The sequence below is a fragment of the Urtica dioica genome, chromosome 12 (genome assembly GCF_054948205.1).
Source record: "Urtica dioica subsp. dioica isolate 48M chromosome 12, U.dioica_male_clone48M_v1_H2, whole genome shotgun sequence".
Lineage (NCBI taxonomy): Eukaryota > Viridiplantae > Streptophyta > Magnoliopsida > Rosales > Urticaceae > Urtica > Urtica dioica.
In genome coordinates, this window is record NC_142767.1 from 14,743,492 (window position 1) to 14,768,585 (window position 25,094).

Here is a 25,094-nt window from a genome sequence, read left to right on the forward strand (position 1 = left end):
TTGATGCTACAACCTACCCTTCAACCTGTACTATTGTTGCACCTATAATTTTAACAAACTTATATATATATATATATATATATATATATATATATATATATATATATATCACTCAATTAGGATTGATAAAATAAGCGAAAGATATACGGAAAATGCATGAGATGAGAATGGATTTAAAGAGTGGATAATTTTCTAAACATTAAGGTAGCAGTTTCGTTTCAGGCTAAATTAAATTTGAACTTATTTGTTGGGAAGCCCAAGTAAGATATTGAATGTTATGGACCTAGCAACTAATTTCTTTATTGAAGAAATAACAATATCTAAGATTAACAAAAACTACCCGATGATCAAGCGAGCAAGGTTAAGAATCATAAACTATATATGCTGCTTCGATGTCTATATGTAAGATACATTGCAGGGTTTGACTAGCTAAGATATGGACATGCACTTGAACCCTTATCTCGTGCACGACTTTATTTATTTCCTTTTTATATTCGATATTCTTTGTCTCGTTGTGACAACAAGATCAATTTTTTTTTCTTCCCATTATTAGTGCGAATGGACGAGATTGCATGAGTCAATAGATATAGACTTCGCCGAAAGAAGTGAAACTCCTCGTTAACTTTTGTCTTAGATAAGAAATGAAAGAGCGTTCATATTCGAGATTATTACTATTAAATATTTATTTTATCTATATCAAGTGGGGCTGAAGAAAAAAAAAGGGTAAAATGGTATTTTACATTTGCTCTAAGATATGATCGTCTATAGAATGTTGATTGATGGAAATGGTTAAAATAGAAGGTTGATTGATGTAAATTATTATATTTGATCACCTGCTTTATAAGAAGATAAATTGCCCAATTTGCCACCAATTTCATAACATTTTTCCATTTTCCAGCAAAAAGACTAATTTGACCCAAAATACCACCATCTATGTCAACAATGTTGACATCTATTTTTTTCATTCACTATTAGATGTCAACATTGTTGACATAGATATCAACATTGTTGACATATCGGTGGCATTTTGGGTCAAATTAGTATTTTGATGGAAAGTTAGAAAATGTTACGAAATTGGTGACAAATGGGTCAATTTCTCTTATAAGAACGCGTATAAGAGGTCTCTGAAATCGAGAGGTTTAGTTTTTGAGTGGAGTCACTCAAACTTAATAAGCCATGACTTTGGTTTAGTTGAAGAACTCATGGAAACTTATTATTAGCCCGATTTAGATATCCATACTCTCTAACAAAGTAGATTGTATAGTCACAACCAAAATTGAAATATCTCATCTCGCACTCGTACCGCGCTTCTGATTTTGAGAGTATTTCGTCTCGTACCATGATATTTCGGGATACTTGAAAACGTTCGGAGTATATCGTTCCGCATAAAAAAGAGTATCCCGCTGGATATTTGAACAATAAATAAATTTTAAAAAAACTATATATATATATATATATATATATATATGCTAAAATGCAATAAATTTTTAAAAGTTATTACAAATTAATATATATATAATTAATATTAAGATCCGAAAATAAAATTAATAATAGATTTCACTTTTAATAAAACTTAAATATTTTTATAAATACAATTTGTTTTAAATGTTAATACAATTAAAATTATGATAAGTTACATGTGTATATATATATATATATATTTATATATATCTCTACTATTTAACTATATTTCATAGTTATATATATATATATATATATATATATATATATATATATGTATGTATGTATATTATCTCTTCCTTCTCTTGGTCGAACCCATCTCATCTTGCCTCTCTATACAGTTTGTTTGGAGATGGTTGTAGAAAACTACGAGGCCATTCACAAAAGAAAACAGCTTTTTCTCTTCATAACACTGCGATAATTAGATAGAGTGGAAAAGAAGGAATGATATGATATTTCACTGAAGACTACTAAGTAAGTTTTCATTAAGCTCATTTCATAGTCATCACATATATCATGTGTTTGCATTTGTTTGTTCTCTTGTTATTGTTCTTAATTATACTAAATTCTTGATTTTTACCATATTTACTATACACATGGTCGCAGTCCAAATTATAACCTATGATAATCATTTCAGTTATAATCATATGATAAACCTCAAAATCACAACAGTTTGACAATTTTATTGGAAAAATTATTTTTTTGCAAGCGACTTTAAGTCCGACTTCACAAAAATTCACTAAGTTCAACATTTGAACTTGATTCTATTTTCACTAATTCGACATATCTTGAATTATTTGATAGATGGAGAAACATCATGAATCCATATGAACAAAGTTTAAGATTGAATAATTTGACTCAAAAGTTCACACACTTTAAAATATGTTCATTCCAAATATCAGTTGACTCCACTAAATAATTGACACTGAAAATCTCTCATTTAATAATTTTAGTTTTCTACTATGCACTACTACTTTAATACATTGGATCCATTGACTATATTTCAATGTTTACCCTTCGTGGATATCGTTAACTATATGAAAATTTCAAAATTATTATTTTACCTTTATAGTATGTTGTTATATTGTATGGCATAATTTATTTGGCAAAAAAAATTGTAACAAAGTTGTTCAAGCCGGAGAGTCAACAAGTTGTTCAAGCCGGAGCGTCAACAAGTTGTTCAAGCAACTTATGCAACTTGCTGTTAGGAAAGTTGCGTCTTTTTCCTCACGCGGAAATCAAGTAACTACCAAGTTGGTTAGTTAATTGCAAAATCCGATCTAGTTTATCGTAATCGATTAGTTAACATCTGATTTACTTGGAGATGTAATCTCGGATATTTAGGGATTCGATTGATTTTGTTTCCGCGTAGGATTTCAGAACCAAACCATATATAAATCCACCTAAGGTTTATATCTTTGGTTAACGAGGTTCTTCAATTGTTTGGCTATTCACGAAGCCGTATTTTCTTTGTCTGTCATCTCTTTCCAGAAAACTTCATCGACAACAGACGTTGATTAACTCAGAGCTTTGTATCTCATACTAAGCTTGAGATCATGTGTCACATAGGCGTGCTATTGATCTTCAGTGAAATATTGGGGTAATACATGGAGATGAGTCTCTGGTTCAAGGCGGGCTTGAATCCATACCTACTGGTTATAACCATTGAAGAGAGGTGTTAGCAAAGAAGAGTTCTATCTAACTTAATATTCATATAATCGTGGTTGATTGAGATAGTGGATTGTTTTTACTCGGACGTCGCAATCTTCTTGAGTAGTTTGTTATGACGAACAAGGTTACTAATTTCTCTGTGTTTGTTCGGCTTTATGTTTGATTGTTCGTCACCATATTACTGCATCTAATCTGTTAAAAAATCCATACCCACTGGGGATAATCATTGAAGAAAGGTCTTAGCAAAGAGGAGTTTGTCTAACAAAATATTTCTATAATCGTGGTTGTTTGAGATAATAGATTGCTTTTACCCGAACGTCGCAGTTCCCCTGATTATGTTGTTATACCGAGCAAGGTTACCAATTTGTCTTTCTTCTTTACTGCTTTCGGTTTGATTGTTTGTCTCTATAACATTGCATCTAATTTGCTAAAAATAATCAGTTGTTCTACAAGTTGTTTAACCTAAAACTTCAACAATCATCTTAACAACGTTAGTTAATTTCATAGTCATTATTTCCTTTAACATATTTGTTGTTTTGTGAATAAGCACAAATATTCTCAGTAGGACATAACTAACATGTTGTAGGGGTAGATTTGACCTCCCCACTGGAAATATTCAGTTGGGCCCAAGCCCAAGTGCATGCCTGATAATCTTGAGTTCAGATCGCCCCACGCCCAGCTCGTCCAAATGAGCTCACCTCCTCGCAAGCCCAGGCCCAACTCGTCCAAATGAGCTCACCTCCTCGCAAGCCCAGACCCAACTCGTCCAAACAATCTTAAATCCTCCAAGGCTGAGTCCAAGCTCTCCATGTAGTCAACCAGGAAGAATCGATCTTCGCTTGACTTTATCCTCATCCCCAACTCAGGTCAGCACATGTGCAACTCCTCCAAGCTTTCCAGTCCGACCACATGTCATCAGGATCGACGACGAAGATGGACTGATCTTCGGCTATAAATATATCCATGTATGACCATAGATTAGACCTCCCTACTGGAAATATTCAGTTGAGCCCAAGCTCAAGTGCATGCCTGATAATCTTGAGTTCAAATCGCCCCATGCCCAGCTCATCCAAATCAGCTAACCTCCTCGCAAGCCCGTAACCAACTCGTTCAAACAATCTTAAATCCCCACCAAGAATGAGTCTAAGCTCTCCACACAGTCAACCCGGAAGAATCGGTCTTTGCTTGACTTTATCCTCATCCCCAACTCAGGTCAACACACGTGCAACTCCGTCAAGCTCTCCAATCCGACTACATGTCTTCAGGATCGATGACGAAGATGAGCTAACCTTCGGCTATAAATATATCCATTTCAGCTAAAAATGTAGGATCCATATGATTATTATCATTATTATTGTTAAATTTGTACTAAAAATATTAGTTGAACTCGTCTTCTCAGCAAGTTGAGTTCGTCATCTCGGTGAGTTGAGCTCGTCATCTCGGTGAGTTGAGTTCGTAATCTCAGTGAGTTGAGATCATCATCTCAGTGAGTTGAGTTCGTCTTCTCAGTGAGTTGAGTTCGTCTTCTCAGTGAGTCGTCTTCTCAGTGAGCTGAACTCGACCTCAATTGTACTCTTTTAATTATTATTCAATAAAAGCACCTATTTTTGATTCCTTGTTTGTTCTTATACGACGAATTTTTAAGATCCACATAAAATAAAATGATACACTAAATATAATATATAGTTTTGTGATTGTTGAGGAACCGATTCCGACATCAACACATATGTCACACTGATCAATGCAATGAATTCTCTCGATTGAATACCAAATATTGTCAGTTTATTCACACTATCGAAAGGATGTCTAACAAGTAAGGAATGCTCTAGAGAGACAAGTGCAATGCACAAAAAATTCCGTATGTCCTAGGAGATGGAAAGTTATTACGGGCATTGAACCTGTATGTCTTCTAGAGGATTTTTTTAGTTTGAGTGAGTTGTAAGTCTTCTAGAATTTATTGGGCCAATTAATTCTTCGAGCCTTGTTATTCATTGGGCCGGATCGTTGTTTGTGCCAAACCTCTATCTGATTTGTTATATTTTTTGGGCTAAAATAATCACGCGGCTGGGCCAACTCTAACATAAGACTACCGGTTTGATGAGAAGTTCTCATGGGAGATTCTTGAGAGGAAGAGTAATTGATTATGATCATATTTTTTGATACAAAATACACCAAACTAATACACAGTAGAGTGGTAATACAATAAGCCACCACAACTTTAACTAATAAAAATGACCAAATACGTATAAGTCAAAGTTATTGCCTTGCTTCATTTTTAGTTTATAATTTTTACTTTTCGTACTTACATCCATCTCAAGACCACCGAAATTGAAGATACAATTCATCAACACATGGGAAGGGAAATTAAGAAACATACATCAAAATAGTTGAGAGAGAGAGAGAGAAAAAACAAATGAATACAAGTCTTTAATTTAATTATATTATATTATATTATTTCTTTGTAGAACGCGTTTATTTCGTCTGTGTCTTCTCTCTTCTCTTTCACACATCAAACTCATAAGAAAAAGAAAAAAAAAAATTAGACCTCTCTCTCTCCATTTCCGTTCCTTTCCTCGCCTTTGTATCTTCGTCTTCCTCATCGCTAATTCAATCGTTAGAGAGAGAGATACAGGATCCCCAAATTGAATCGGCGAATCGTCGGCATGGAAGAGATTGGTGCCGGGCGTCAGATCCGCGGCGGGAGAAGGAGATAATAATCGATCCTAATCGCGAGGCAGACAGACATTAGATAAGAAGAGAATCGAGAGAGAATAGAAGAGAAGGAGATGACGGCGGCGACGGGGGCGGCGAGCCGGATGTTCACGGTGGGGCTGGTGGCGTCGTGGTACTCGTCGAACATCGGAGTTCTGCTTCTGAACAAGTATCTTCTGAGCAACTACGGGTTCAAGTACCCGATATTCCTGACCATGTGCCACATGACGGCTTGCTCGCTGCTCAGCTACGTCGCCATCGCGTGGCTGAAGGCGGTGCCGATGCAGGCTCTCCGGTCGCGAGTTCAGTTCTTCAAGATCTCGGCGCTGAGCCTCGTCTTCTGCGTCTCCGTCGTCTTCGGCAACGTCTCGCTCCGGTACCTCCCTGTCTCCTTCAACCAGGCCATCGGAGCTACCACGCCGTTTTTCACCGCCGTCTTCGCTTACCTCATGACCTTCAACCGCGAGGCTTTTCTGACCTACCTCACTCTCCTCCCCGTCGTCGCCGGCGTCGTCATCGCCAGCGGAGTAACTACAGATCTAACCTCTCTCTCTCTCTCCATCTCTCTCTCTCTCTCTCTCTCTGATCGTGTTTTCTTTTTCAGGGCGAGCCGAGCTTCCACCTCTTCGGCTTCCTCATCTGCGTCGCCGCCACCGCCGCGCGAGCCCTAAAATCCGTCCTCCAGGGAATCCTGCTCTCATCCGAAGGGTAAGAAAAGTCTCTTCCTGATTTGTTGATTATCGGATTTGATTTTGGATCTGTTTGTGTTTTTTTTAATTAGGGAGAAGCTGAACTCGATGAACCTGCTGCTATACATGGCGCCGATCGCGGTGGTGTTTCTGCTTCCGGCGACTCTGATCATGGAGGACAATGTGGTCGGGATCACGCTCGCTCTCGCTCGCAAAGACGTCAAGATCATTTGGTACCTCCTCTTCAACTCGGCTCTCGCGTACTTCGTCAACCTCACGAACTTCCTCGTCACCAAGCACACCAGCGCATTGACTCTCCAGGTAACCGATTTTTCTTCGCTCACTCAGATCATATCATTAGAGGGAGAGATAGATACAGCATTTGAATTTGAATGGTGCATTGTGTGTCTGATCAAGCAAGTGTATGTTCTGTGATTGGTGATGTGTGAATGAATGTGTGTGATTAGGTGTTGGGGAACGCGAAAGGAGCGGTGGCGGTGGTGGTGTCGATCTTGATATTCAGGAATCCGGTCTCGGTCACGGGGATGATGGGTTACTCTCTCACTGTCATCGGAGTTATCCTCTACAGCGAAGCCAAGAAGAGAAGTAAAGAAACCAAGTAAAGCACACTAATGAGGCAACAAACAAACTGGTATCTTGATTTATTTTTGCCCAAACGCAACACCAAAACATGCCCAATGATATCATCCAGTCCTTAGTTTCACACACTCCATTTGGTGTCGGCAATCAAAATCTCGTCCCTTTTTTTCTTTTTCTTTTTTTTTAATATTCCTGTTTTGCCCCTCCACATTCTATTTTTTCTCCTTGGAGGTCCCTAGGAGAGAGTGTCCCCTTCTTCGCATTTGTACCAGCGACCAAAAAAAGAAAAAAAGGAATTAGTGATAGGAAAAATTTAATAAGTGACTGAATATGTCTCCGTTTATTCCCAAGCTTTTTAGGGCTATCTCTTTTTTATTCTTTTGTTAAAGGGTTTTAGAAATTGAACTCCTACACAACCAGACGATCAATGAGTCTGCTGTTAACATTTCTTTTTATATTTGCATATTGTTGAGTAATTAATGGAAACGTTTATAATTTTACAGCATTCTATCTTTGTTTCATCTTTGTTTATTTTCTGATTCTTCCACAAATACTAGTCCCCTGTATTACGAATATGAGATGATTATTATGATGTATCAGAGAATTCTGATCTGAATGCCATGTATTGGAGTCTGAATATATCACGAAGATCAAAGGAAAACAATGGCAGATGTGAGTGTAACAAATCCTAGAGTGATGATTCAAATGATTCAAGAGATTGCTATTTTTTTTTTAATTAAAAAGAAAAAGAAAAAAGAGATCGAGTGCTTATTTTCAAGCTGAAAAAGGTTGATTCAAATGATTTTCTTGAACATTAGTTATGGTAATCCCTGATGTTCCCTCGTTTAAAAGTTTGATCCTTGATTAATCTACTTCTACTACCACACAACTATCTGTTTTTAACTAAATATATAATAAATTTTCTGTTTTGCTTGAGGGGTTTGATTACGTGATATCAAACAAGGCAAATATATATTAATTAAATAGCCAAGTAGGGTAAAGTTTTCCTTTATATATATATATATATATATATATATATATATATATATATATATATATAGTAACGTGCATGCAAAATGTCAACTCACTCTCAAATTATATTCTCAAGGAAAAATGATTTTTGTAATCCGGATATTGATCAACAATTATACAATTGTGTGGAGTGGGACTCGCATATTCTTCTCTACGATCAGCCCGACTACAATAATCATTTCTCTCAAAGAAGTTATGTTGTAACTCGGATTTATTACTCAATAAGCAAACAAGAACAATCACCATGCATTTTTAGATTGTTACTAGTAAAAAAAAATTTGCTTGATTGTTACTTGTCGATTTAAATTAAAAGATAAATAAGAAGTTGGAAAATATTTTAACTAAACAACTGAAGTTAATTTTGAAGTAAAAAATAAAAAACAAAAAAGATGTTGATCCATTGTAATAGCCTAAAGGCCCTAAACCATTTCGAGCGGTTCAAAATATATAAATGATAATAATAATTATTATTATATAACAATGAAATTCATTAAATAGTCATGAATTATATATCTATATGGTTCACTAGATATGTAGCTTAATAAACATTAAAAAAAAATATTATATCCAACCTTTGTTAATTATAAGTAAATAATCATGTTTTTTTATTTATCTATATGATGATACGTAAATATCCAAATTTACTTGACACAATAAAGTATATATGAAATGTTAAATTATCCATATGATGATACATCACCTAGATAATTATTTACTTATAATTAACAAAAAAATTAGTTATTTAGCCATTTACAAATTTTTAACGGCTTGATTACCTAAAAATTTGAATTGTATATAATATGAAAATAGGTATAGAACATAATTTTTAACCGAAATAAATCCCTTTTAAATACAGAAAAGGTTATAAGATATATATATATATATATATATATATATATATATATATATCATTTATTTGTACCTTTACCTCCCAATGCATAACATGTTTAGGATTCTCTACGTTTATACTTTATATTGTGGTCTACCTAACTTTTTGGTTATAGTTTCATAATTATTATCAGCTCGACAATAGATGCCCACCTTGCTAAATACGTGTAGGTGTAGCATTATTCGACTATAAATAAACAATAAAACCTATTAAGAATATCGAACAATGGAGTCCCACTAACGATAGAAAATCATATGAGCCAAAAAAAACGGTGAACGATCTCATACCATGACAACTCTCGTCTTTGATTTACTGGCAAATCTTTGAAATGTCGTATGAGAATCGTCACATTATTATAATCTGATTACAAATTTCCCGGCGAAACTTGTCAAATAACTAATTGATACGAAATAAAATTCAGCTCGCCGTTTAGTACAGCAAGCAAATTGCTCGGCGGATTTATGATATCATAAACACGAACAGCGAAATCTTGAAAACTCTGTCGTGTCATTTTCAAGCTGTCACGTCCTTGAGAGTTTGTACATTTGACTTTTGAGTGGTTGGTTTTTACGGCCGTTACTGTCCATTCAAAGGTTTTGTGATCTCTATTGTTTTATAAACTACAAGCGGAGAAAAATTTCTAGAGAGCAAACCTACTGCGAAAATCTTGAATGAGAAAAAATGCTTTAAAATATTATTGATAAACGGCATCTATGTAGGTAAGGTGTCAAATATAACCGGTAAACCCCGGCCGTCAAACAGTATATAAATATATATATTACAATTAATTAATACCATATGTGGCTAAAACTACTAAAGCCATTACAGATTAATATATCATTGAGCACCAACCCCATAGACGAGTCCAAGGGAGGTCGACGACAAAGCTTTTGTTTATGCCTATTTTGTTTAAACGGAAGTTTATAACTGCCTTAATGCCAGCCTATTCAAACATTATGACACACTAAAAAATTAAGAATAAAATATTATGAGAGGTTAATTCAAAGACACATATAGGCTTTTTTTTGTAGTTTCCTTCACATAAGATGTCCTTAATAGCTTGATAAAGCCTGGATTGGAACGCATATCATGTGAAACTTGCATATATTAAGTTTCTGAATGTCAATTCCCAAAAGCAATACACAAAAAACATGTTCAACACTCTGGATGACCCAGAAATTATATGAGAACGAGTTTTGACAGTCCCTCTACCATGTCAACATCACAGTGTTGAAGGGCAATTAAAAAAAAAAAATTAAAGTACAATCTCAAAACACAAGAGAAAAGGAAATAAAAACTTAAAAAAAAAAAAAAAAAAAAAAAATTAAAGTTCCTCGCAATTACCACACCACAACTTTGCTCAGCTCATTCATCAGAAAACAAAAAAAAAGAAAAAGAAAAAAATTTCAAATTTTTACTCTTCCTGAACCGGGGCATCCACGGCAGCCACGGCGGCGGCGGCGGCGGTGGCGGCGGCCGCGCGCTGCTTCATGGAAGAAGACTTGAGGACGTGATTGTAACTTCCTTTCTCCTTGAAGAGCTGCGAGAAATGGTGCTTGCAATACAAAACTCCCTCGAGCGCCGCATAGCTCGACGGAGATATGGCGCACCCGCCGTGCGAGCACTTGAAGCACGTCTTGTGATACGCCAAGCTCTCCACCGTCACCTGCAATTCAAATCCGTAAGCGAATTCTACTCAACCATATCTTATCTTGTAATATTATTGATAACTGTGGTGTCTGGGTTAAAACCAGACTAAAATCCACGAGGCTCTGGCATTATCGACCGAGAGACTACCCCACCAAAGGGAATCAAACCGGGGACTGATAAGGTCCCAAGAATCTCCGGGGTTTCGAATGCTTATCCTATTAACTTACGGAATACAAGGTCATGAGTTATTCTTCTTCACATCGCACATTGGTTTTGAAATGGAACCGTTTTGAAGGTGCACAAAAATTATGAATAAAATTCTTCGTGACTTTTTTTTTTCTTCTTATAGACCAAATGATGAACAATTAGGTTGGGACTTCTTAACTATCATAAAACTCCATCTCTGAACTAATTGGTAACGAGTGAAGGAACTCCGTGATCTTATAAACCTTGTGAAGTCCAGTTACTTTTAATGATAGGGGATCCAAAAACAGGACATCATAAGATAAATCTTATGGGGGGTTAGAAATCTAGTCCGTTACCTTCTCCAATGGATACGCAGTTTTACCACACGTTGCACATTTGTCTTGAGTCCCAGAGAACATGCCTGCAGCTTTACTAGGCACCCTACCCTGAAAAGCACGGAAGATTATAATTTATAACGCTGTTATATTCTTGAATTCGTGCAGATAAAACTTATGACATTGTCGCGAAAAAAAATTACTCACCATCTCTGGAGTTTGCTTATCAGCCGATTTTGCAGCTGTCGAAATCAAAACACGTTAGGATAAAATATATATATAAATATATAAGGCGGAATAAAGATTAACTAAAGCACCATAGTTTTAGGCGATAAAAGAAAAACATACGCGATTGAAAGTTCTTGTTAAAATTGCCCGATTCTTTGAAGAGCTGCTCAAAATGAGGCTTGCAGTACACAACTCCTTCCATCGATGAATAGTTGCTCAGCTGTTAATACAACAACCATATAAAGTTCATTACTAAATGAACGAGTATCAAGTTGATGAAACGAAAAACAATTAGGCCTGTATTATATATACAAAGAAGATTTATATTTAGATATATATACCTTCAAGGTTCCTTTGCAATGGAAACACTTGAAGCAGGACTTGTGAAAAGAAACACCATCAGCAGATAACTGCTCAACTGGGTAAACAGTCTTATCACAAGCCTTGCATTTCTGTGTGGTTCCAAGGAAAGACATTTCTCTTCTTCTTCTTCTTCTTATTTTCTTTTAGATCTGACCTATTTCTCTTTATTCTTCTACACTTTCTTCTTTGTAACTGTAATGCCAAAATATGAGTTCAACAACAGGTCAAATGAGAATTAAGATACACACAAACAGATGATGAAACAAAATTGAAGAACATTCTCGTTTGGGTAATGGGATATGGTCAACATTCAGAGTTTTCAATTGATCTATCAAGACAGAGGACAATCTTAACCTACAAAAGTTTAAATCTTAAAACAAATAAACAATTGAAACGAGGAAAAGGGTGCTTCAATAGAACAACGAACACATAAGGATGTTCTCTAAGAGTTGATCTGAAACTTATACAACACAAACATCCCTCTCAAAGACCCAAACACTTGAATATGATAGATTGTCATAAGAAAGAGATATAAGCATGTTCATGCAAAATTATATTAAGATCTAAAGACCAAATATGATCAAATGAAGTGGGAGAAAAAAAAAAGCATTGGAGAGAGTGGAAACACGCTTACCCTTTAGAAAACAAGCAAAAAAAATATCGGATCTTTGATGCTGAGTGGACTATCAAACTCGGATCAAAGATCAAAAAATGGATTTTTTGTTATCCTTCTTGGGTCCGAAGAGGAGATGGAAACAAGGAAGAACAATGGGAACTAGAAGAGAAAAAAGAAAATGGGTTAACTTAAAAGGGGCTTTGTCTTCTCTTCTAGAACCAAGTGAGATCGGAAAAACTTTTCACGAGCGAATGAAGAGAAATAGATGAATGAACGTCGATGATTAAACGCGAGAGGGAGAGAGAAAGATTAGGAAAAAGTGGATATCATTTCTCATTAGCAAATAAACAAAAAATTCGATAAAAATTAAATTAAAAATAATCTTCGCTGGATGTTGGAAAACATTCTTGTCTTTACTTTGTTTCGTTCAACGCTCTTTCTTCAAAACTTACTTATTCTTACCTTTACCCGCTTCTTTTGGCCCTCTATTTCTTTAATCCTTTGCAGATTTACCCTTTTACAACCCTTTATCTCTAATGTCACATACGTGCTTCCAATTATTATAATTAGTTATTTTAAAATCGTAGAGCTGTTATTTTGGTGGAAAGAAATCATAATTCTAGACCGAAGAGGATAGTAGCTCAACAGTTAACGGGTACATTCACCCATTTAAAATAGATGCTGAATTCTAATCAAAGTATAAACATATTTTAATTATAATTACCGGTTATTCATGTTATTAAATTTTAAAAAAAATGTTATTGAATTTAATAGGTTAAATGGAAGTAGTAGTTACTTGTAGACTATTAATTGCGACTGAATTAACGGTTTAAAAAATAGATCAAAAAGTTTTAAAGCGGTTTTGCCCGATCTAAATTTACAAGTTTTTGTTTATAAGTTAATACCATATGTAACATAGTAATTGTGTTGCATTTTTCCAAGATAGTATATTTTTTTCCAAGAGAAAAAAATTAAGTTACCGTGATGAAATAAGATTCAAAGAGTTAGAGACATTAAATACATAATATGAGTTCGGAATATAAATTCTAGTATAGTAATAAATATATTACGGCATTATATTAGTTTGAGTTGGAATAATAAGGGGAGACTTGAGCAGAGTATCTTGTACTTATTGAAATGTCATGTCTTTTCGGTTTTTTTTTTTTTCCTTTCTTTGTCATGTCTTTTCGGGTTTTTTTTCTCCTTTCCTTTTTTTAGGGACCGTTAATGCAAAATTAGTTAAATAATTTTCTATCTAATAATTTATCGTTAGAAATAGACATCGAATCATCTTCATTAATAAGTTCTCTTAACTCAAATTTCTCAGTTCCAACTTCAACAAATTAAGTGTCTATGCAAAAGCTCTTAACAAATACAAATTAACACTCTCATGATTACCTGTATGCAATATATAAAATTATCGTCATTAATTTTATGACAAATCATCACAAATTTATGACAATATAAGAGTATATAATAATGCATTTAGTAATATTCACGTTCAATTGACGATTATCATAATTATTGCAGAAAGGAAAAATAGAATAAAAATAAACTCACTAAGTAGAAGAACCCTATGGTATTGATCTCCTCGAAAACAACCATAACATTGTCAAACATCAGTCTCCCCCTGTGAAAGCGTTATGGTTCTTAGAGTACCTTGAACTAGTTCGCTAAGCATTGTGACACCATATCTTGTAAACCACATTGCATATGATAATTGGGTGAAAACCATTCTTTGTCACTAAGCATTGTGACACCAAAATAGTCTTATGTAGCTTGATTCCTCGGTTCAACACATGAAACTTATCGCACCTCTAGCGTCGAAGGTCCCTTTGACACTTGCTTAACTATAGAACTTCAAAGCAAATGATCTGACCTCATCGACCACTCCTCCCCTCAGCCTATTCCCTGGTTCCGCCACTTCTTGCTCCTCTCGTGGTATCATGGAAGACTGTGTGATGGTCTATACACCGTATGTTTCGTCGAAAAAAGGTCGAACTGCACGAAACTTAGCCACTATCCCATCACACCCTTCGCCGACATCTCCTCCATGTGAATCACTCTCCCAAGAATCCAATAACATTAACATCGCACTCAATCATTGTTTTCGCCAAATTCTCCATCAATCTTATCTCATGTGGACTGATGCCACATATCTCACTAGTAGAGAATACCTCGTGTTGATATCTCCTCTGCATAGCTACGGATCATGATGATAGAACAGTAATCTATGAAGAAGAACCCATTAGCGTTTCCTCTTCACCGCCATCGAGTTGCCTTAACTACTCATAAACAGCCGTCTACCCTCGCTTGACCATCTATTGAATTTTTATAAGAGATTCCTAACAAAAGTAAAATAATAATACAAATAAATAAATATGTATATGATTTTAAAAGTCAAGGTTTGCATTTGACGTGCTTGCAATTACTTGATTTTATGGTATTTGGGGAAATCCTTTTATGTTTGAAGTTTACATCTTGGGTTGTGGTGGGAATATGGAAGGATTTGGTTTAAGGACTAGTAATTACCACAATTACCACTAATTCACATTTTAAACTGTAGTCTTCTTTTTTTGTTGGCACCTTTGAAAAGAGAAGTTCCGTCTTTATTCACCAAATGACTCAGTATTTCAACTTTACCGTATCTAGACTTTTTAAGACTTTTTTTTACCCCTAAAAATAAAATGACCATAAAAATTAACCGAGAAGAGAAATATGTGTTCTCCTAAAACATTCCCTTGGTTACGACGGTGACGATTTGACCACGAAAACGATTCTCCGCCTCCAGGCGTCTTCTCCGGCGTGTTCATCGGTTTTCAATTTTCATTGGGGTAAGTTGTCCATTCTCTTGTTTTTTCTTCCAATTTTAATTTTGTTTTTATCTCTTTCTTCTCTTTGGTTCTCTCACTCTCCCATTCATCGAACCAAACCATAACGTCGTTACACTGCACCAGTCTCACTAAAATTTTCAAATCCTTCCGAGTTCAGACTTGAAAATGCGAACTCAGCCCGATATGTCAGAATCGTTCCAGTCAGCGGTTCATCGCCTGATCATCAAGTAATATACACATCTTCTCTCTGTCAATTTCGAAGCTCCACTTTTTTCTGTGTATTCAATATTCGAGTCCGTCAGGTTATCGGCGCCAATCAGGAAAACCATATCCGAAACACCGTACAATCCGCCGCCAGGGAGTATCTCCGTCGAAGCAATACTCGAAGATCTTCTCCCTAAACCAAGCAATGAGAAAGTCACCGCGAGCCATGTTCGCAGCTCATTGAGAGGCTTCGCTCTAGCCTGCGCTTTGCTGGCATCGTCCAAGTCATCAGACAACGACCTGCTCTCACAGATTCCCGAGGATCTCTCGTCTTATGCAGAGTCGGTGTTTGGCGAGCTCTCCGAAGTTTATTCGGCCCATTCAGAACTCAGCCTGGTCATGGACTTGATGCCGGAGGTGGTTCCTCCATTGAAGGATGCGATCAAAGAAAGCTTGACCGATAGCTCTCAGGACGTCGATGAAATCTCCGCTGCTTCTGCTCGGACACCGGTCGGGCTCGCCATTGTTGCTGCTTATCAATTCAGATGGTTCGTTACTCAGGTTCGGACTTTTTGGACTTGGCAGTTTTGTGCTGAAAATTTGAAGATTTGTTTTAGGTTTGATTGAGTTCGGTTTGATTCGTAACAATCTTCTGTTGCAGATTGGTCGTCCACATTTGGGAAAGTTGTGCAGCTTATTGATTCCTTGTGCTCTTACAGCTCTCGATCACTGGTCTCCGGAGGTTAAAGTGCGGTTTTACATTATCTCTTGAACTTTTTTGAATTTTAGTTGAAGATTTTACAATCTATTGCTTTCTTAGTTCGAGTCTTCGTGCCTAATATATGTTCCCATGATAATATGCGGTTCAATTCTTCTTGAGTTAATCCTCCCAAATGGTGGATGGACAAATTGGAAAGGGGAAAAAAAATAGTTCTTGCATCTGTATTTTGTATCATGAATTTGGGAAAAGCATTGAATGGATTAGGTGGTACTCAAATTTAATGTATTTTGTCGCCGCACCAATTGTTGTTTTGTGTCTTGTTTGATTTCAGGGGCAGGGCATGGTTAGTTTTATACATATTGGGAAAATTGTGGACACAAATGAGATTGGTTGTTATGAAGGTGTGATTCTGGATGCTTGCTGCCATAATATTGCCTCTAGTGCCGAGATATGGCATCTTGTCGTCGAAATGTCTGTGCTTTTTGTGACTCGTACACACCCAAGTAATCCCCGCATAGCGTGGTATGTTTTTTTTTGTGTACTTTCGTTACTCTCAAGTCTGCTCTCTGGATGGATAAACCTATAGATATGGCTAGTAGCAACGTCATTTTAGTGCTGCTGGAGTTAGAAGGAAAATGAATTGATTTGTTGGTTTCGAAAGCTGGTCAGCGAATTATTTTTAAATATCTTAGCCTCCGTTCAGAACCCGGAAAATGCGAGGAAAATGAAAATATGAGGGAAAAGGAAAATCTTTTGTTGTTCTTGGAAGTATTGGAAAATGATATAGAAATAAGAAGAGAAAGTGAGAAAATAGACACAAACGCGGGCCCCACTTGGATGGGTTTTATTTTTCACCCGATTTATGGAAAATGGAATCCCTCATCAGTTATACATTTTCCCTCTCATTCTCTCTTTCGCTTCTATATTCCCTCCATCTAAAACAACACAAGAAAAACAGGGGAATTTCATTCTCCGTTCTCTCCTATATTCTCCAGGCTCCAAACGCAACTTTTGAAAAAAATCGAACACTTAGTTTTGGTGCCGCCTCATTCTCTATTTCGTCATCTTGTTAAATACTGCCATTGCTTTTGTTGCAATGACTTGTCTCCTTCATGATAGGTTTAAGAGGATCTTAGGCGAGATGTTGAGTCATTTGGAACGCCAACCAAGAAACAAGGATCGCCGCATGGCTTGGCTTCAACACAGTGAAGCGCTTTTCAACAGTCTCTGACTTCTGTTAGTAGCTCATTTCAGGAGAATTTTTCCTCTGTTCTTCCAGTGGATGCGTGCTGATGATGATGAGACCGTTCTACTGGTGAGGCATTTTGAACTGCCTTTCTGTGTTTGTAAATTTGTGCCATGAGCATGCTTTGATGTTGATTTTCTTTAGTACTTTCTTGGAAGCAGTTACAAGTATGTGTTCTTACATTTTCCGTATTCTAAATTTTTGCAGGTTCTTGAACAGGTGCACACAATTTTAAGGTTATCATGGATCAGGAACACACCGTATATCGAAAGGTAGATACCAAAAGAATATAAGACTCTAGTAAATAAAGAAAGAAAGGAAAAAGTTAAAGTACTTGGGTTGAAACTCGTGAAAGTAGCTTATTTAGAGTTGTAAGTTGGGTTCAGAATACTCACTCTGTACGATCTTTCATCTAAACGATGCTCATAACATTGCCGTCTAATTTAGTAACTCATTTGGATTTAGACTGGGTATTGAGCTTGATGCTTTATACAAGGGAGCGTCGTTAAAGAAGTCCTGCGAAGATATTAGAAGACAAGTGTCACAGATTCTGATCCTGCTACGAGAGTAAGATTTATTGTGCTTTCCATATATGCTAGAGGGAAGTTTGTGTTTCCACTAACTTTGTTTCGGATTGCTTGTTAGAATAAATGCCTTCCACGCGTGTGAAGGCTTTCAGTTTCAAGCTGCCTCTGACAAGCCCAGAGATGATCCAAACATGACCAATGTGTGTCTTCAAGAGGAAGGAATGGTGCAACGGTAACAGATGTATAATCTTTTCTATACGAGTGCACATAGTCGCTTGAAGCTCGTGGAGGTGCAATGGCGTCAAGGTATTTGAACAATTATGAATCTTTTCTTCTTGTAAAATAGATTTTTTTAACTCCAATTCCTTGTACTGAGTATTTATAATCTTGATTTAATTCAGGTTCCAATTATCATATGAAAGTGCGTAGACCTTTTTTTTTTTTTTTATATATAATTTCTTGTAGGCTAACCCTATGATATGATTGCCTGACACTCATTGCCGTGATCTGTCCTCGGAACAGTCATGAGCACTACAAATGTTGTCATACGGTTCTCCTATAAAATTTCATTTCCGTTCTTTGTTGTACGATCCTCCACCACCGATCAATACTCGGTCTCGCTATCATCCTGTCCAGCAAGAGATTGATGAATAAATCTCAAATTGATTCAAACGTGTTACAAAAGCTGATGCTTTGCATTTGAAATAAAGAGTAAAATATGACAAACAATTAGTGAATATGACTCTCAATATTGAGTATTGACCTAAGCTTCAAAATGGTCTAAATGGTATGATTTAGTGAACTTGCTTATTAATTAACCATACATATGATACGCTATGTGATATTCGTATCAATCAGAATAGAATAAGAACAAAAGAAAATACAAAAGATGATATCGGACATTCATTCGAGAGAGGTCCGTATTCAGACTTTCTTCCTTACAAAAATACTTTTTTAAGACTCTTTTGATACCTATTATCTACTGATCATTGTTATTTATATACTAACTTTAACTTTTAGAGCATCTCCATCTCCAATACATTGAGTTGCCAATGACACATCACCAAAATAATATTATTTAATTATACAAATAATTAGCTGTTTAGCCATCTAAAACACTAGCAATTTGGTTTTAGCCAACCTTTCGTTAATTTCCCGTAAATAGCCATCTTGCTTACGTGGCAGCTTATTAATTGAATTAGTTTTACCTTTTTTTCCTTACGCTATTTTAATTAGGCATTTTTTTAAAAAATTTTCGAATTAAATATTGAAACCGAATAGGGAAGTTTTCAAATTTGAAATTTGAATTTTGAGCAGATTTTGAAAGTTCTCAGCCATTAATTGTTATGTATTTGGAAATTTTCAGCGTTGACTTTAGGTAATTAATTTCTATTTTCGTTGCAATTCATTAGGTAATTAATTTCGAATTAATTCTTCATTCATTGATATTATTTTGTCTTCCATATATTCATAATTTCCATAATTTTCGTGCTCAAAATATTTCCAGAATTTTTTCAGTTTATTTACACGAGTATACTGTAAATATGATTTGTATTTACAGTGAATATACTGTAAATAAGCTTCGTATTTACACGAATATACTGTAAATATGATTTCTATTTACACGAACATACTGTAAATATGATATCTATTTACACGAACATACTGTATTAAAAAAAACCATAAACTTCTCTCAACAAGAAGCTTGTCGATTTGCACATGCGTTCCAGGAACAAGAATGAACTTGATTCCCCAGTTATAAAGGAAAGCAATATCCTGAATTGAAATAAAATTCATCAACTTTGAACTTATTAAACAAACCACGACATAAAAAAATAAAAATTAAAAAACATAAAAAAACGCTGAAATTCCTGAAATTCTCCGGTGTCTCTTCGTCGACGACGCGCTCGGCGACTCGCGGCGGTCGCGCGCGGCGGCGCTCGGTCTCAGCGGGAAGGTGCGCGCGAGGAAGAGAAGCTTGGGCTCGGGCTGGTGCTGGTGGCCGCGCGCAGAAGAGAAGAAGGAGAAGAAGACGGCGGCGCTCGGTCTCAGCGGGATGGCGCGCGCGAGGAAGAGAAGCTCGGGCTCGGGCTGGTGCTGGTCGCCGCGCGCAGAAGAGAAGGAGAAGAAGACGATGTTTGGTCCGAGCGCAGAAGAAAAGAAGGAGAAGAAGATTGCGTGTATCTGTGGTTTAATTACAGAGTTTAATGATTTTAATTTGCGGCAGTTATTATCCGAAGATATTGCTTTTAATGATTTTAATTTTCGTGAGGTTAATGGGCGGGAACGGTTGAGAGGTTATTTTCGTATTTTTATCTATGTAAATAAATTGGGCTGACTATTAACACGAAATTAACCAAATGTTGGCTAAATCCAAAACTGTCTAAACTGGGAAGCTATTTAGCTATATAACCCTTAATTATATCTCTCTTCCACGTCATTTAGTTGACAATTTTTAACAAAATCACTCCAATGCATTTATAGTTAGAAAGTTGGAAGTTCATACTTTATGTAAAATTATGTAAAAAAATGGGACTTTAGACGTGTAAAGAATTGAAAATGAAAAAAAAAAAAAAAAAAGACGAATGAGGTATAGCATGTATAGTTGGGAGTTCATACTTTATTTCAATTTTTTTATATATTAAAAACAGTAAAATAGTGAATAGTAAATCTTTTCAATAAATATTTTCTTGTAAATGTTTTCTTGTACGTGTACTAGTAGTTGGGAGTCCATTACTTGAAAAAGAATAAGACAATTTTCAATAAATGCTTCTTGTACGTGAACTAATCAATACAATTGAGATTGGAATAAGACAAAATACACAGTTGGTAGTTGGGAGTTTTATAATATTTTTTATTTAAAAAAATAAAATAATACTTAAGTTTTTCACTTGGCATTGGTGCCAAAATAAGAAACAGTGTCAAATTTACTCTTTTTTATACTAACTCCAATGGGTAGGCAACAATAAATGTCATCTATGTCACCTTTTTGCAACTAAAGTTGCCACCCAGATGCTCTTACTATAGAATATGTAGAAGTTATATTGAAGCAGGACTTGTGAAAAGAAACACCGTCAGCAGATAACTGCTCAACTGGGTAAACAGTCTTATCACAAGCCTTGCATTTCTGTGTGGTTCCGAGGAAAGACATTCTTCTTCTTCTTCTTCTTCTTTTTTTCTTTTAGATCTGAACTATTTCTCTATATTCTTCTACACTTTCTTCTTTGTAACTGTAATGCCAAAATATGAGTTCAACAAGAAGTCAAATGAGAATTAAGATACACACAAACAGATGATGAAACAAAATTGAAGAACATTCTCGTTTGGGTAACGGGATATGGTCAAAATTCAGAGTTTTCAATTGATCTATGAAGACACAGGCAATTATTAGAGATCAAATTATTATATTTACTGTTCATATAGACTCATTTTACTGTTACGAGATTTTGTGAAATCACGAAAATACCCTTGAATTTGACATAATTACAATACGTGCCACTGAGAATAAATAATTAAAAATATCACACGCCTGTCCACACGAGATATAAACTTCAAGATATCTCCAGAACAGTCTCCAAATAATTCTTTTAACCAAGTCTGCTGTCACTGAGCGTAATAGATCCTATACACATATTTAATTTACAACAGTTGTCATCGAGTAAGTGTCTAGACTTCTCCAGAGCATTCTTCTATCTTATGCTCAAGCGTAGCCCAGATATTTCTGTAACTTTTTTTGTTATATATATATAAAGGAAAACCGCATTTAACCAAACAGAGAAAATCAACTATTGTACTACCAACTATATGCAAGAACAATTGGATTACGTAGAGGGAAACAAAAAAAAAGGAATGAAATGGCCCACGGGTACGAACCCAAGAGAGATAGAGAGAAGTGAAATCATTTGGTCAAAACCCCCAACTTTCTGAATATTCCACAACCCTGATATCCAAATTGAGAACAAAACATATAAACAAGAAGAAAAATTTACTCAATCCACACCAAAACAATAATTAATAGACCAACAAACTAATTAAAGCATGAACTTCACCAAATTCAAGGAAACCCCTAAATTTTCCTCTTGAATTTTTGAGATAGAAGATAAATTGATATTGAAGATTCACCTTGAAATGACGTTGAAATCGAGCTTCGGTGAGTTTTCTTCTTCTACTTCTTCCTCCTCCTAGCTCTCTCGCTAATTCTCTCTATCTTCTCTCCGCTCCTCTCATTTCTCCCATGCTTGTTTCCCTTTACCTCTTACGTTTTGTTTCTCTCACTGTCTCAATTTTTTTTTTTCATTAGGGTGCCGTGCAACTGTGCAAGCAAGTTGCAAGTACTACATATTATAAGGCCAAGTTTATAAATTTGCTAATGCGTCCATAGCTTTATCCCATCTCATTTCTATCCCTCTAAAAAATTAAACTTATCTATTTAAACCCATTTTTAATTAGAAATATAGAAAGCTTCTCGAGTAATTTTACTCTTTGAACTAACTTAGTAATTTATTATTATATATGATGTATTCATCAATATAATCTAAATACAACTTAAACTTACTATATTATTTTTAACATTTTGTATATTTTTTTTAATATCATTTTAACTACCAATTGTTTATTGACAAGTAGATAATAAATTATGTACATATAACTATTAAAATGCAGCAATTATCCCCGCGGCAACGCGCGGTTAGACCGCTTGTATTTATCATAAGTGTCGTTTATGTCTATTAAACGACAAGTTGAACAAGTTGTTTTTCCTTTATTTGTTTCGTTATATTTTCCTTTATTTTCTTTATGTTTCATGGCTATATAAAGTCATTTAGTTGTATTTTTCTCATTCAAGATTGGAATAAACATTTTCACTCTCAATCATTCAAGATGAGAGTTATTTTTTCCCCAATTCTCAAATCCAATTTCTATCTATCCTAACCTAGAAATGTAATATGGTATCAGAGCGAATTTCCGCATTTCGATTTTCTAGGTTAGAGAAACACACTTCGTCATCCCCGATTCCTCGACGATTGGAATAGATCTCCGACGACAAGCTCGGTGGAATTCCATGAAGGTCGATTTTTTTTTCCTCCGAATCGTCACATTATTGAGCGCCTCTTCTTCTCGATTTCAAGTTCTTCTCTTCATCGCTTCATTGACGGAAAAGCTTCATCGATGGAGATGCATCGAACATTTGGAGCGTTATTTTTTATCAAGATTCATCACCGGTGATTTCAAGCCGTTTCATTAATCAAGAATCTTCTTCCGGCGAGTCCCGTCGTGTCGACATTCAAGAGGCTTCTCCGGCGAGTCCCGCCGTGTCAAAGCTTCAAGTTGTTTTTCCGGAGATTTTCCGCCGTGTCAAGGCTTCAAGTTGTTTTTCCGGAGATTTTCCGCTGATTTCCGATCCCCGATTCCTTCTCCATAACGATTTCAATCTCTTCGTGAGGCTAAAGCTCATGCCTTTCTCGGTCATGTCGCCGTGGATCCGCAGATACGAGAAGTCTCGGGGTTCTTGTTCACGTGGTATTTCGTTGATTTCATCGTGGGTTTGATCTTCACCTTCGACGCTTGGATTGCGATTGTCGACACGTTCAAGACCGGCTCCGAGCGCAAGTAATTGGAAGAGAAGTCTATTCACTCTCGCGAGGCTAAACACTGACTAGACTAGATCAACCAACGTCTATTTCTGCAATGAATTGGAAGAGAAGTCTATTTACTCTCGCAAAGATCAACAACTCCGCGAGAGCGCTTTCCTATAAGTTCGGTTCGTCATCGCACACCGGAGCCAGGAACAGCGACCTGGAATCTGTGTTCGACGCCGAAAGAATCCGAATCTTTCGCGATTTTGTCTCTCGACAATGCTCGACCGTCGCGGGGGATTTCAGTTCCAGGGGCGTTAGGTCGAACCAGAGCTCGCTGATTCAGTCTCGCCGTTTCGAAGAGAAAGTCGCGAGCGATTCGCAGTCGGACAAAGATTTTCTCGCGCAGCAATGGGTTTCTGATGTGAAATTTGAGGAATTGGCTAAGAAAAGAAGAAGAAGAAGAAGAAAGGTTGTTTGTTCTCACCGCGGCGATTACGAGGAGAGTTGTTTAGAAGAAAGTAAGGGATTTGTGCGACAACCACCTCTCAGCCAATCTGTTTCTGGTTTTCTCAGGCCAGACTTTCCTGAAGAGGAAAATCGATATGCAGTTGTGGATGTGTGTTATCCCGAATCGCCTGTAGGTCTCATTCGCGAGCAGAGTAATTTGATCGCTAGACAGTTGCTTCGCTTGAGGCGGCCATTTGTTGCGCTCATCACTGATTCAATGGGTACCGAGCTCTTCAAGGTTCGTAGACGTTTCTGGTGGATAACGAGCTCAATTTATGCAGAGGTGAACGGGAAGGAAGTCGGTGTAGTTCATAGACGATGGCATCTCTGGAGAAGGATTTATGATTTGTACCTCGGGAACAAACAGTTTGCGGTGGTCGAGAATCCGGGGTTCTGGGATTGGATGCCAAGAAAGCTATGTTCTACAATTCTCTTCTTCTTAGCGCACTCAAAGTGTTCGACAAAATGCCTCTGAGAAATTTTTCTCAAAACGAGATCGGTTCTTCACAAAGTCAATTCGTTTCTTCATTCATACGATCGAGGTTTTCTCCGAGTTGTCTTCTCCGATATCCAAGTTCAATCCAAGATGAACTTTCAGGAAAGTTCATCTTGCAGAGGTGTATTAGAGATCAAATATTTTTCATAAGTGTCGTTTATGTCTATTAAACGACAAGTTGAACAAGTTGTTTTTCCTTTATTTGTTTCATTGTATTTTCATTTATTTTCTTTATGTTTCATGGCTATATAAAGTCATTTAGTTGTATTTTTCTCATTCAAGATTGGAATAAACATTTTCACTCTCAATCATTCAAGATGAGAGTTAGTTTTTCCCCAATTCTCAAATCCAATTTCTATCTATCCTAACCTAGAAATGTAATAGCAATCTTAACCTACAAAAGTTTAAATCTCAGAACAAATAAACGAGGAAAAGGGTGCTTCAATAGAACAATGAACACATTAGGATGTTCTCTAAGAGTTTATCTGAAACTTATACAACACAAACATCCCTCTCAAAGACCCAAACACTTGAATATGATAGATTGTCAT

The 25,094-nt window shown here is 36.1% G+C and overlaps 3 protein-coding genes and 1 pseudogene across 4 annotated transcripts; 3 read left to right on the forward strand and 1 right to left on the reverse strand.

The window, feature by feature from the left end:
• Positions 1–5,559: 5,559 nt before the first annotated feature.
• Positions 5,560–7,643, forward strand: LOC149379419 (putative sugar phosphate/phosphate translocator At3g11320). The gene is made up of 4 exons (XM_089603475.1): positions 5,560–6,371; positions 6,449–6,552; positions 6,626–6,854; positions 7,001–7,643. The coding sequence occupies exons 1-4, from the start codon at positions 5,919–5,921 to the stop codon at positions 7,154–7,156; spliced, it is 942 nt and encodes a 313-aa protein (XP_089459601.1). The 5' UTR covers positions 5,560–5,918; the 3' UTR covers positions 7,157–7,643.
• A 2,498-nt stretch (positions 7,644–10,141) lies between these two features.
• On the reverse strand, positions 10,142–12,792 carry LOC149379420 (LIM domain-containing protein WLIM2a-like). Its single transcript, XM_089603476.1, has 6 exons — positions 12,451–12,792; positions 11,795–12,008; positions 11,574–11,673; positions 11,433–11,467; positions 11,247–11,336; positions 10,142–10,720 (listed from the first exon to the last, which is right to left on the reverse strand). The coding sequence occupies exons 2-6, from the start codon at positions 11,927–11,929 to the stop codon at positions 10,469–10,471; spliced, it is 612 nt and encodes a 203-aa protein (XP_089459602.1). The 5' UTR covers positions 11,930–12,008; positions 12,451–12,792; the 3' UTR covers positions 10,142–10,468.
• A 2,348-nt stretch (positions 12,793–15,140) lies between these two features.
• On the forward strand, positions 15,141–18,326 carry LOC149379421 (uncharacterized protein At2g39910-like; annotated as a pseudogene). Its single transcript, XR_016294180.1, has 9 exons — positions 15,141–15,266; positions 15,424–15,493; positions 15,569–16,031; positions 16,132–16,218; positions 16,523–16,713; positions 17,311–17,506; positions 17,645–17,709; positions 17,903–18,004; positions 18,083–18,326. The product of XR_016294180.1 is annotated as an uncharacterized protein At2g39910-like (transcript).
• A 5,292-nt stretch (positions 18,327–23,618) lies between these two features.
• Positions 23,619–24,522, forward strand: LOC149379422 (uncharacterized). Its single transcript, XM_089602773.1, has one exon. The coding sequence runs from the start codon at positions 23,650–23,652 to the stop codon at positions 24,520–24,522; it is 873 nt and encodes a 290-aa protein (XP_089458899.1). The 5' UTR covers positions 23,619–23,649.
• The last annotated feature ends 572 nt before the right edge of the window (positions 24,523–25,094 follow it).